The following is a 13,363-nucleotide window of genomic DNA, read 5'->3' as shown; positions in this document are numbered from 1 at the left end:
CTCATCTCAACAATTCAATTACACTGAAATAAAAAGAAAATATTGCCCATTAATCAAAGGTGAGTGAAATTTTACAACACAGAGATATTAAAGCATTCCCTAATTTATCAAATCTACACAGATAAATTTGTACAGAGGTAGAGAGATTATGGCTGTCATGATTACTGGAATTAACTTAATCACTTGTTTAAAAAAACAACTGATTAAAATGTACCTTCTCAATCAATCAGCAATGATTAGTTGTCAATTTGCATAACGATACTGTTTCAGATTCTCCTACTGATCTTTCTTATACTAAGAAAAAGCCTTACGGACAGACGCATTTCAAATACAACTCCTATTAAATGTTTCCTTGTTTATCTTTTTCCCGTAAAATAGTTTGCAATCTTTCAAAGGTTTTATTGGATTTGCTGTTGTTCAGTCAAGTCCATTTTTATTGTTTATCTCTGAATAACTACGTAATAGTAATTACTAGATTTCCAATATAATCGACAGCCCTAAAAAAGAAAAAGAGGATTTGGGGTAATGTGCAGGCTAATAAACTCCGCTCTTTGTTTTGTTTTCTCTCATGTTTGATGTGACTGACCACACCCACCCGAAGCATGACTGGTTTCTCTTCTTCCTTATCAATGGGGTTATTGGTGCTGTGGACCCACGTGTTTGTGCACAAGTGCCGCAACCGCACATATGAGTTCCTGGTGGGACAAGAAAGAGCCGCTTAAACACAACAGACTCAAACCGCAAGAGATTTGCCCTGTGATAATATTCTAATTAGGGGCAAAAGAGGTTAATACGCTTCAAAGTTCTTCAGCATACGGACTGACAAACAGTTTACTCTGTGAACTCACGGTTTCATTTGCTGAAAATACATCTGAACAAACAGATTCATGTCTAAACAAGAAAGAGAAATGCTTATACAATCTACCCCACCATTAGAAAACTCCCAAGATAGATAAACAAAAACCAAGCCAAGTAGTAGCACAGGCAGTTACTGCCTGAACAAGAAAACCACAAGCGAGTTAGCTGATTCTGTCCTCAAAGCCAGAGCTCAAAGCTTAACAACGTATAATGTAAAACAAGATGTCTACATGTTTTTTTCCACTGGTGGGATTAGGTTACTTTTTTTTTCTTACAGTGGTATATTATTCCTAGATGTGTTTTCAGAGCAATAATGTTTACTTGTTTCAGGTGAGCAAAAAGATCTTGTAAAGTGAAACAATTTCCATTTACATTTTACAAATATCACATTTCTTGTGTCATTTTATTTTTTTGAAAAGCTTATTTATTTTCACTCAGTGGTGACCTCTTTACAAAGAGAGAGACAGTGTAGAGGCAGCATTTTAAGAGCCATCCAAATTAATTTCACCCTTTCGGCGTTCCTTCAGATTCTCCTCAGGGGAACCACCCGATGCAGAGGCAAATCATGTGAGGACTGAATATCATTAACTCAGAACACAAACAAGGGGAGGAAGCAGAAAGCACATTCAGATGTTGCATCCTCAGTCTGCCATATGACTCTGATTGTATTTCTGGTATAGATAAGATAAGTAACTGTGTCAGAAAAAAAGGATTCCTACAGACAGAACCAAAACACTTTTCATCATTCACTGAGCTTAAAGTGTTTTAACATGGAATCCATCTGTCAGCTACGGTTGATATTTAGGGTTAACTATTTGAACTATTACCCAGGATTGACACAAGGCATTGCTTCCTAGGCTTCCTGTGTTTTCAGCATGAACTGCAGGCGTGTCCAACTGGATGCAAGTGCTTTCCAATAAGACCTGATATAAATGAGTTCATCTGAGATTCTTTGGAAAAGGGCTAGAATTACTTAAATGACTAGTTCTGACAGGCCACAGATCACTAAATGTGTGTATTTAGGCAAATGATGGTTGCACAATCCTTAAGTAAACTCTCTGAGAATTGTATTTGCTAAAACACACACACACACACACACACAACACCTGCCAGCTATCAAAGCTTGTATTGTTCTGCTCCTGCACTTCCGCATCAGTGTGCACATCCTCATGAGGAACTTGAGCGCCTCTCACCACAGATAACTCAACCTCCCCACATTCTTTCTTCACTAAGAGCAACTAACAGTAAAACAGCTGACTGTCCAAGCCACACACACACACACACACACACACACACACACACACACACACACACACACACACACACACAATGTATTACCTGCACTATCTCTCACTCTCCTCAAAAGTCAATCATTAAAAGAAAAAAAAAAAACATATACATGCAGACTAGAAAATAGGCGATAAGGCAAAAATATAATTCAATTAAATTTTCATTTCATTTCATTTTGTTTATCCTGATAAGATTTATGACTAGAACAGTAATATACTGTCACATGTCTTTCACCTCTTGGTGTTATGGTTTGACATTATTAGGGTATAGTCCAAAAATATCATGGATTCACAGTATCAACGTTTTCAAAACATACAAGGATAAAATTAAAGAGAAAATAATCAAAATGAAAATGAAACTTTGAATAAATAAATAAAATTTAAAAACCAAAGAACAAAAAGGCATGCAGCTCTCAGCCACTAATTTTGCTAATTTTTGTGAATCAATATTACACAATTAGTTGCCAAATATGCTAAATATTCCAAACGTTCTCAAAAACTATGCATGTCAGAATGATTCAACTGTGAAAGAGCTGTCAGATATTTGCTGTTTGGGTTTTAAATAATCACCAATGTCATGTTTACTGTGCATTTGAAAGCTGCTTTTGTGATGTTACTAACACACAATGTTATTTACTAGCTTGGTGAAGTCCTTGTCGCCTATGTGCTCTAGGTGCCCTGAGTGCTTCAGAGCGAATTGAGAAGGAGGGGGTCGCAGCTATAATAGCCATAAGTCCACTGATTTAAGGAACTATAAAGCTGGTTTCACAACGAATGTGGAAAATTCACAGCTGCACTCTGAAAGACATTATTTTAAATAGGATGAGCAGCACAGATGCAGATTTTCGCTGCACAGAGTTCAAAGGCAAGCGCAGCAGAAAACTGCACATTCTGCGAGAGCTGTGAAAGCAGCTTGCCACCGACACGACTGACAAGTGCAACGATACTACATGTGTGACAACAGCTATACTTATAGAAGTGCCTTGACAGAAATGTATTTTAATTAGTATTTTGGAAAAGTAAACAGTGAGGTAACAGTCCTATCAAACACCGCGACAAACCGTTAAATGCTGTAACAACCTTAAGGTTGTTGTCCTGAATACTTGAGTCCACACCTAGAACTAAATATGGTCTCATCTGGGGCAGGGGCTCATCATCATTTGTTTGTTATCACACAAGAAAAATGTTCTCCCGAACTGTGGATCAATCGCACCATCCCAGACTCCACCTTTGTGTGTTTTTGATACGTTTACATATCTCTTTTACTGTCATGTTCCTTTGGTGGGCTACTAGACCTGGGCGATGTAATCAGATATCATGGATGATGGACAAGTAACCCGATGGCGATGTGTAAAAGGCAATTTCGCTGTTTTGGGAAAACAGCAGAGAGAGAATTAGAGAGGACAAATTTACTCTTAAACAGCTTGTAAATATGTTGGGAAACTGGGGTTCACGTTTAAGTGTGTGGGTGGGCACCCTAATGATGAGTTTTTTTCTGTTACAGAAAGAAAAAGAGAGAGAAAGAGAGAGAATTTGATAAGAAGCTGAACCTGTTAGTTCTCAGCTGCACACTGTACTGCCAGCTTTACCACACAGCTCTTCTACTTATTTAACTTATGTTAAGCTTATCTTGACTGAATGGAACTGAAAATAAATGCCAGTGTGCTTTGTAACTTTGGCTTGCCTCAATGTGACTTGCTGCAATAAAAAAACAAGCTGAAATGAGTGAATATTACCCTAGAGCAGCTAGCCCTAACAGGGAGAAAGAGTTATTCCAATCAACTTCTACAGCCGGAAAACAGGACCAGAAAAAGTAATAACTAATATTAGTGTTCCATTCACTTTTTATGTTGGAACACCGAGTTGTTAAGAGGCCTTTAAAAGGCTACGTTACAGTAAATTCCCCAATGCTGTGTAAGATTTACCTAATAAAAGTTTCATTATCTGTACATCTTAGGTGTCCCGGTGGTTAGTTGCATTGAGAAAACAGCTGTAATGGCAAAAAATACCTTTTTTAAAAGCCTATGAACATGGCTTTGAAAATCACTCGCAAGTGTCTGAACTTTCTCCAGCAGGGTGTATCTGGTGGTGGGGGGTGTGGTGCGGTTTGTGACGGGTCAAGGGGTGGGGGTGGTTTTGAGGGGCCGAAGGGGGGATCGAGGTGATATAATCGATAATCATGATTTTTTTTTATCTACAAAATGTGGGCTAATTATTTTTTTAGATATCGCCCAGGCGTATGGGCCTCCGGCACTCAACCAGGGAACCAGGGAACCAGGGATTGAGCTGTACCAAACCCTTAGGGAAAACGGCCCCGGGTCCAGAAAAAGCTCAAATGTGACAGAGAGGATGTCTGAATCTCAAAGTGATCTGACCCAGCCTCAACCTCTACTGAGTTCAGACACATACACATCACTGGGCCACAAACATGGACAGACAATGATTGTATTTCTGGCCAACAGCATTATAACCTAAAAATCTCACTAAAAGGCTTAACTTTGTGTGTGTGTGTGTGTGTGTGTGTGTGTGTGTGTGTGAGTGTGAGTGTGAGTGTGTGTGTGTGTGTGAGTGTGTGTGTATATGCACGTGTGGACTCTATATGCATGCTTGCATCAATTAGTCAAACCTGAAGCAACCCATTGAGGTAAGAAGGGCTTATGTGCTGAGTGTGTGTGCTTATGTATGTGTGTCAATGTGACAGATACAGACAGCACGCACTTTACGACGTGACACACAGCCATGCATCTTACCTACAAACTCAGATCACAGTAATCTCTCACACAGACATGTGCACGCGCACACACACATACACAGAAATACACACACACACACACCAGATCACAACTAAGCTTATCAAAGCATCTACTAGCCGCAGTGTATCGTGAAATCTCGCGCTCAAGGCATGTGACACAAAGGAAGGGAGAGGGGAACCAAAGCAGTATAAATAGCCTGGTATGCCCACAGCCCGTATACCTACTGCAGAAATGAGCAGCATTTACATGATTTAACATGCACAGTGTAGGGCTGAGCGATTAATTGTTTTTCCATCAAAATCACAATTTGAAAAAGTGTATTTCTTTTAAACTTTTAAGTTTTATCTCCCACATTATCCAATGTTGTCTTACACATTTTGAGTGCAGAAATTTAACATAATATGGAGCTTGTTAAACTGCATTCTGGTACACTACATTCAGTGTTCAACCCAAAAAAGTGGAGGTGTTGCAAAAAAGACGTGGCCACAGGCATTAAGCATGCTTAAGCAATAAATGTCAATATAAAAATATAAAGAGATGTAATTATTTTAATTAAATTCATCAACTAAAATGTGATCATAGGGTCAAAAAGAAATTTCACTTTCCACTTGAACACTTCCCTGAAGAAATTTTACGCTATTCACTTCAGGTAAAGGGACAACTTAAGGCCACAATCTACTTAAAATGTTTTATGTAAGTGTTCACAGGGCCTTAATTTTAAAAATAATACAATCACATTGAAATCAAAATAGCAATACTGTTCAGTTAAAATGCAATTAGATATTTTCCACAAATTGTCCAGCCCTAGCACAGTAACACATAAGTAAGTGCTTCACCTTCATAGTAACATAATCAGACTCACATGACCCCTTAGTTTTAAAAGCACATATTATTATATATCGCTGTTGTCGGAAGAAAATTTTGTATCTCCATTTTTGACGTTTTTCTCTTTTTGACATACAAATGCCTGTTGCCCTTTACATTGTATGTAAATTTCATGATGAATGGACTAAAAGATATGACCCAAAATGGCGTGGAAAAAAGTCTGATTCCATTGACTTACATTAAAAGTAAAGAAGGTTTTTTCCTTTGATCCCTTCAATGGATCAATGCATCATTAACAGATGCTGAGACATTCTGCTTACATTTTCTACTTGTTTCACTGAAGATTTGCTGAAGAGTTTAGTACTAATTCAAACAACTGCAATTTTATAAAATTGCATTTTTAATGGGACTGTCAGAGCTAGCTGGGTTAGATTAGATCAGAATCTGGCCTCAGGTATTTAAACAGAAGACAGAATTAAATTCTGCAAAGCTCTTGATCTCCAGGCGCATGACCAAGCGGCAGTGGACCGAATCCTCATCATTCACATTCAGAACCAGAATCCGGGAATTCAGCAGTGGCGGTGAAACAGAAGGGCTGATTACGTCATGAAGAGATGCTTTCCAGATGATTGTCTGTATAAATATGGCAATATGGGGGTGGGATGTTGCGTAACATCTGGCCTGTGCTGTGCTGGAGACGAAACTAGACGGGACGCGATCATGCTGGCAAGTGAAACGGTCACCATGGTTTCCGGCTTGCTCCAAAGGAGGGACTTTCCTGGCTATTTTCACAGAGTGAAGTCAGACTTCAGTGGAAGCTGTGATGAGGGTGTGTGCATGTGAGTATAAACACACACACACACACACACACGCATGCACACACACAGGATGACACGTGAAAACCACACCCTGGCTGGCGCTGGATGAGTTTTAAAGCAGATAGCCAGATGGAAGCGAGTGTGTGAACTGGTTTGAGTGTGCTTCACAGTGTGCAGCACACACTCTAAACCCTGCCACGACTCTGTGAGTCAGATCAGTTTAATGAAATTTGAGTCACTGGCAAACAGGAGACTATAAAAGCTGAACAGCAGCATACAGGAATCCAAGTGAGAGGTTAAGGTCCAAGGTCGCTTCAATGAAAACTACTTTTGAGAAGCAGCTTCAAAACAAAACTGAAACAGCTTAGACGACTGCCTTTGCATTAATTATGATCTTGGATGACTTTAATCCCTTATATGGCCAGGACCTACCAGCAGGCCCAAAGTTTTATCAAACACTAATCTAAGAATGGCACAGCCAGTTTGCATTGAATCCTTGTAGTTACTGAATAATAAGCCTTAATATGTAATAAGCCTGGGATTTTTAGGGTTTAAGGTTGTGTTAGGCAATAGCCATACCCATCAGCTTCCCTCCTGGAAGCCCAAACAGTAGGAGAGATATCAATCCAAAACGTCAAGCAGCATCAACACATCTCTCACATTACAGAACCCTCACAAGGTATCATGTGATCCAGAGGCACTGCCACTCAGACAAAAACCCCAATTAACCCCTAACCCCACTGCAGCTAATCTCTCCCTCAAGACTCCAGACAATCCAATCTGGCCACAGTTAAAATGAAATTTTCATTGAAAAATGTTAACGTGGCACAAGATGTTAACAGGGAGTGAAAGAGGACCAACTAGCTTGAGCTTATTTGTGTAATGGTTTAATTCATTATATGTCACTACGGCTGGCTTGAGCCATTTAAATTCTGGAGTATTATTTTGATACACTGGTGTTCATTTCTCTTATTTCTTTTATTTATTATTCCGAAGCTTTATCTGTTTTTAAGCCGCAGAAAACATAGCCTAACACATTTTTACCAGCAAAGACCTGTAAAAGGAATAGATCATGCCATGTTATCCACATCATCTTGGCTCAGAGTTCAACAAACTGTACCATTTTCCTTCAGAGGAACAGCAACTTTTAGTCATTATCCGCCTCCAGTCAGCCTTCAATTGTTTTAGTTTCCTTTTGAAGTGATTTTTGGTTTTTATTGTTTCTTTTTATTATTCAATTCTTGTTTATTTTAATATTGCCAAGCTATTGTTTTACATCTTGTATTTCTTTGTTTCATTAATTATATATTTTTTATCCTTATTTTATCTTATTTATTAAGTAACTATACTGTTGTAATTTTAATGGCTTACTGATCTAACCTCTTATTATGTACTACTATGATTATTATTTCTTTTTAGCATTTGTAATGCTTTTACTATTTAACTTCTCAATCCATGATCTCTGTATTGGCTACATTGTAAATAAGGGGTTGATTGATTGATTGATTGATTGATTGATTGAACAATTGTGTTGAAGTCCAACTGTGTACCCTAAATAGGTTTTTCCCAGAAGAAAGGTATGCATTTGTACCTTTTCATAACTCAACGTTTAAAAAAGAACACTTAAATAAAAAGGATGGAAACAAGACAGGGCGTGTGAAGTGAATACAACTTAACAAAATATAGTTTTAGTGTATTGAAGTACTGAAGACGTACCCTTGAGGGATACCACCGCACAACTTATACCAAAATTACAAGAAATGTGAGCTTCACTGAAGCGCAATTCTTCAAAAGTAGCTTGTAAGTTACAGAACCAGACCAGTGAGTGCAACTTCACCTTGAAACAAATGGTATGAACTGCCATGTACCTGGGTACGAGGGAATCCCCCCCTCTGAGAGTGGTAGGGTCCAGCTCAAAGATGGAGGAGATGTCGTTGCCGTCGGGAACAGAGACGAGGGTGTACATGACCTTCTCGTTGGGTGTGCGCAGACGTGCTCGCAGAGCCTCATGTTCGGAGTCCAGCTGAGACACAGGAGACAGTTACCATGGAAACCAAGCAACAGAGGTCAGAACACTGCATTTTCACACCACACAAACAGTGTCTACGTAGCACAAACACGAGTCATCCAGACATTATGTTCACGTTCTTTTTTTGGTGTTAAACACAGGCTATAGTGACACTGATCTTTATTTATGAGGCCACATGCAGGCAATTAAAAATGACAAAATATGGTACCGATAAGAATTCTCGCTTAAAATATAACTTAAAATGGGTCCAACAAATATCATAATAGGACCACATTTACTAACAGGTTCTGATATTGAACCTAGTAATATTTATTACACCAGTAAGATCGGCTGTGCTAGCATTTACTCCTTTAAAGTTTAATCTAACTGGGCCCTTGGCTCTCTCCAATTTTAAAAAGGGCCTTTAGAAAGTTGAAATAAACTTGGACTGCTTTAGAAACTTCTTTTTCAGCCTAAAACACTACAATCAACAGAGAAAGCACTGATCATAGTCACTCATATTCAGGCACTGAAAGCAGAGTTGGGCTCATATCTGGCATGATACTGCCATCTACAGGTTTACCTCTGGACTACAAGCAATTCTGTAAGCATAACACCACCTTGTGGTTGTTCAGCAGCATTTATTCAACAGGTGCCAAAACAGAAATTTACTATTTTTCACTAGCTTCAACTCACTGGAAAACCAAGAGATACATTTTACAAAGTTCAAGTTTAAATTTTCTCAAAATAATTATATTTAAAACTCATTGCTTTGGTTGTTCATTAAGCACAGCAAAGGCCCCTAAGCCAGAGGCCTCTCCTGTGGTTAATGAACAAATGGTTTTTCTTTTAATTACCAAAACTTTATTCTTGCTTGTTCTCTCTTTGAGTGTGTTATTTTCCTCAGTTAAATATTTTCTGTTCAACATAAGGCCAGTGACTCAAACATATACATCAATACACATGCACTCTGTACATTCTTCAATACAAGACCAGGTGTTACCTGCAATGTGTAAAAACCACACAGCAGGGTTTTAGGGGAACTGGGAACCAAACATTACAGCACAACAAGATGGTTAAGTTAAACCACAGGATGTAGTATGCACATAGCCACTGTATTCACTAGTGCACAAGGTTGTAGCACGCACCCAATAGGTGCACATGACAACACAACAGTATACTATATACAAGTAAACCAAAGGTTTAGGATGCATATCGTCTGTCCAAAAAGACAAGTATCTCCATTTTTTGCAATTTTTAGTTTTCTGCATAATTTGAGCTCAGCAGCTGTCCTTTACATCATGTGAAAATTTCATGGTGATTGGACCAATAAAAATGCTCCAAAATTACTAATAAAATCTCTTTATACTAACATACATGGAGTAAAGGACAAATTTGCCCTCTCTTGCCAAGTTACCAATTTGGAGATACTTGCTTTTCTTGGGACAGCCACCATATGAAGTTTTGTACAACTATGCAAAACGCAAAAAAAGGGAATGAACATAGGGTTACACATACGCTTGTTCTACATGCTAGAACAGCACAAAAAGCATTTAGGTTCATATGCATCCTAACCAATCAACAGACGGTACCTGGAAGTTAAAGGGAACAAAATCTCCCACCTGGAGCAGAAAACATGATTAGATAAGGACTCAAATGCATATCTCTCTGTCTGTCTCTCTCGTATATAGGCACAGTAAAGACCAAGATAAGTGAACAAACAGGTTGGTACTTACTGAAGAACGTGATTCATGAGACTCTTCCTCATAGTCTGGATTCACCTGAAAATACCCACACAAACGTATGCACAATGAAATTCCAACCTTTACAGTACAGCAAAAGACAACATACTTCTATATTTTTCAGCCAAAGCATTGGTTAAAAAGTTCCCTGAAGAAAAAGCCTAAAATAGGTTGAAACATAAAGCCACCCTATAAAACATTTTTCATTTGGATGCTTTGACACTTTCTAATCAGTGACTCTGATACAGCTGACTGAAACAAGCGATAACTTACAGTGAAGTAGACAAGCAGCTTTCAGCCCAAACCCAGTGCAATTATAATGCTTTATAAATCTCAGGTGTCAAATCTCAAGCAATAGAAAGTCGGAGAGCTGCACTGTTAAGTGTTTTCTCTTCTCTAACATGTACGATTCCTCATTTGAAGAACTTCTCAAATACTAAATATGATGGAGCATGCAAAGCCATTGCATGTGCACACAATGAAACAACTTTTTAAAAATGTCTTTGTATTTGTATTCACTCCTCAGCACTCTTCTTTTCTCTGCTCTGAAACACCTCATTCAACTCATGAGACTTTCTAGACCAGAGTTTGACACCCTCAGTTTAAACACTGTGTTAGTAGCTGTGAGTGCAGTCCCCTACCCAGCGTGAGCAGTTAGAGCTGGCCTGGAAACAGTCGAGAGAGCGTCCGGAAGCAGAACACACCTCACTCACCTCTGCAGCCAGGTAGTGCCCTGTGGCCAGATGCTTAAACCTGAACAGACTGTTCCAGTACCCGGCGCCACCACGGCATGGGTCGTGCTGAACTACCTGACAGATGGAAACAAATTCAATTTAAATCAGGGAGCTGTATTTAAACTGCTATACAGTATTTAACTAGACATGAAAACAACTGCCTGCCATTGAGAAAACAGGTATTTCCACTGGTGTTAGTACACATTTCTCCTTACTGAACTTCCTTGAAAGTTATTCTACTGTATTATTTCAAACAAGGTAATTTCAGGAATCATTTCCATTCAAGAAGCCACAATCCAAAAAGAAAAATGCACTTCTTTTGACCTTGACTGTAACAGTTTCATATCGCTGTTGTCGGAACAAAACCTCATACATCCAAAATGATAACTGTACAGGAGAAGGAAAAAACCTACTGTACATTTAATGTAAGTCAATGGAACCAGCCTTTTTTCCCCAGGTAATTTTGGGTCATTTCTTTGGGTCCGTTCATCATGAAATTTACACATAATGTAAAGGGCAACAGGTACTTGTAAATTATGCCAAAAACTGAAAAATGACAAAAATGGAGACACAAGGTTTTGTTTGACAACAGCGATATGTGACATAGGCTGTTTTTTTTTTTCTTATGTTTGCCTCTGTACTCTGCTAGATGCAAACTTTCACTATTGCGTTTGCTGTTACATTCAGTACGTTTTATGACAATGTTAATTTGTATTTTTAATTGCAAGCATTGGAGAACAGACGAAAACATGTCTCTAGGATAACCATGGCTTATTTACAGTTCTTTTTTACAGATTTCTTTATTAATGAGCAGACATACAGAAAGACTTCTGTCCAGTGCTCACCTCTACTTCCCACAGTGCTTTGCTGCTGGTTGCGGACGTGGCAGACTGGCGCCCTGTAGTCCGGAGGAAGACATACTGCTTCTTCCGGTAATCATCACACGTCAGGAACTTCTCCTGTTCAGCATGGAACAGTCGCACCACATCACCCTGGCAACCAGAGAAAGACATATGATTAACAAAATGGTGGATATGATTAAAGCTGCAACAAGTAATATCTTTAAGGTTTGCTTGCAAGCCACACCGTTTAATCTGCAAGGACATGTCACTTCCTACATGGACAGAAATAGAGATCTGGAATAACTCAAACCTCCCTGCTCTTCTTTTTCTGCTAATGCAAAAACTCACTGGTCAACTGCCTTGCATTGCTAAATTTGCACTGTTGCCTATTTATTTACAATATGTTTCAATTAAAGCAATGTTTCTCAACTTTAATGCTGTGGCGCACCAACACTGCATAGGTTTGTGCTTTAGCATAAGAAGATAATGAGCTAATCAGACAGCAATGGAAAACACAACACTGTGGTGCAGGTGAACTACAGGACTTCAAAATCATGAATTACACTCTATAATCTATTCAAATATTAGAAAAAAACATCACAGTTCCAGGTTTTTCATCCCTGCCAAAAGACTACATTGTGGAATACAATAGAAATGCTGGTTAAAGCTGCACTAAACTTGTTTTTTGTTAAAACTATGACAAGAAACATTACTGGGTCATGAGAAAAAAAACAGTATGTGTGCGCTGCTGCAAGCCTTGTAAAGTCTGAAAGAATAATTTAAAATCAGATGTTTCGAGTCGGATTTCACAGAGGTTTTTTTTAGACCACACCACACGTCTTTACATATTAACATCATACTCAGTCTGAAAAATGATGTTCCGGCTCTATGTTCGGGTCTTAAATGTAATGTTTAGGTCTCATCTGCTCAGGGCAGGGGTCTGAAGCACAACCCACATTACAAAATGTTCCGCCACACGTTGCATGCAATTCCACATTTCCACCAGAGAGGTCTCCAAATCCCCAAAACTTCAGTGCCACTTTAAATTGCCAGCTGGACCAGCAAATAACAGAATTTAATTGATCTAGTCATATAATACGCACCCCTTTTAGAATAGCTTCCTTGTTGTCACTCCATTTCATGAACAAGACTATTTTCCAGCTAGTGTTGCAGTTCACGGAATTCACCTGGACAGAGGGAAAGATGATTATATAAACCATAAACCATTGAGAGCTCATACTGTCAAATCACATACACACAGAAGTAAAATCTCTCTCAAGGACCAACCCTTCAAGAAGCAATCAATCCTATAGTGTGTTTGTTTTATAGACAATGTGATGAATATTACGCTATAGTGTACTTCTTCATCTCACTGTTGATTTTTCTTCTTTTTGATTTCTTCTTATTTGATTTCTGTAACATTTAAGATGTAAAAGAGGATACTGAATCTGAAAGATTTTTTTCTGTGTTCAATCCAATAAACATTTGGTGTTC

General features: G+C 38.6%; 1 protein-coding gene across 1 annotated transcript in view; it reads right to left on the bottom strand.

The window, feature by feature from the left end:
• itpr1b (inositol 1,4,5-trisphosphate receptor, type 1b) overlaps positions 1 to 13,363 on the bottom strand; it is a 179,430-nt gene that overhangs the window by 130,875 nt on the left and 35,192 nt on the right. Inside the window, exons 8-14 of the mRNA XM_036559065.1 lie at positions 12,973 to 13,056; positions 11,873 to 12,019; positions 10,935 to 11,102; positions 10,288 to 10,332; positions 10,144 to 10,173; positions 8,412 to 8,566; positions 596 to 695 (exon numbers count right to left, since the gene is read on the bottom strand). Coding sequence (XP_036414958.1) covers positions 596 to 695; positions 8,412 to 8,566; positions 10,144 to 10,173; positions 10,288 to 10,332; positions 10,935 to 11,102; positions 11,873 to 12,019; positions 12,973 to 13,056 — 729 coding nt within the window. The remainder of the gene's footprint in view (positions 1 to 595; positions 696 to 8,411; positions 8,567 to 10,143; positions 10,174 to 10,287; positions 10,333 to 10,934; positions 11,103 to 11,872; positions 12,020 to 12,972; positions 13,057 to 13,363) is intronic.

This window comes from Colossoma macropomum, unplaced genomic scaffold, assembly GCF_904425465.1.
Source record: "Colossoma macropomum unplaced genomic scaffold, Colossoma_macropomum, whole genome shotgun sequence".
Lineage (NCBI taxonomy): Eukaryota > Metazoa > Chordata > Actinopteri > Characiformes > Serrasalmidae > Colossoma > Colossoma macropomum.
Note: the sequence above shows the minus strand (reverse complement) of the source record. Positions and strands in the feature narration are given on the sequence as shown.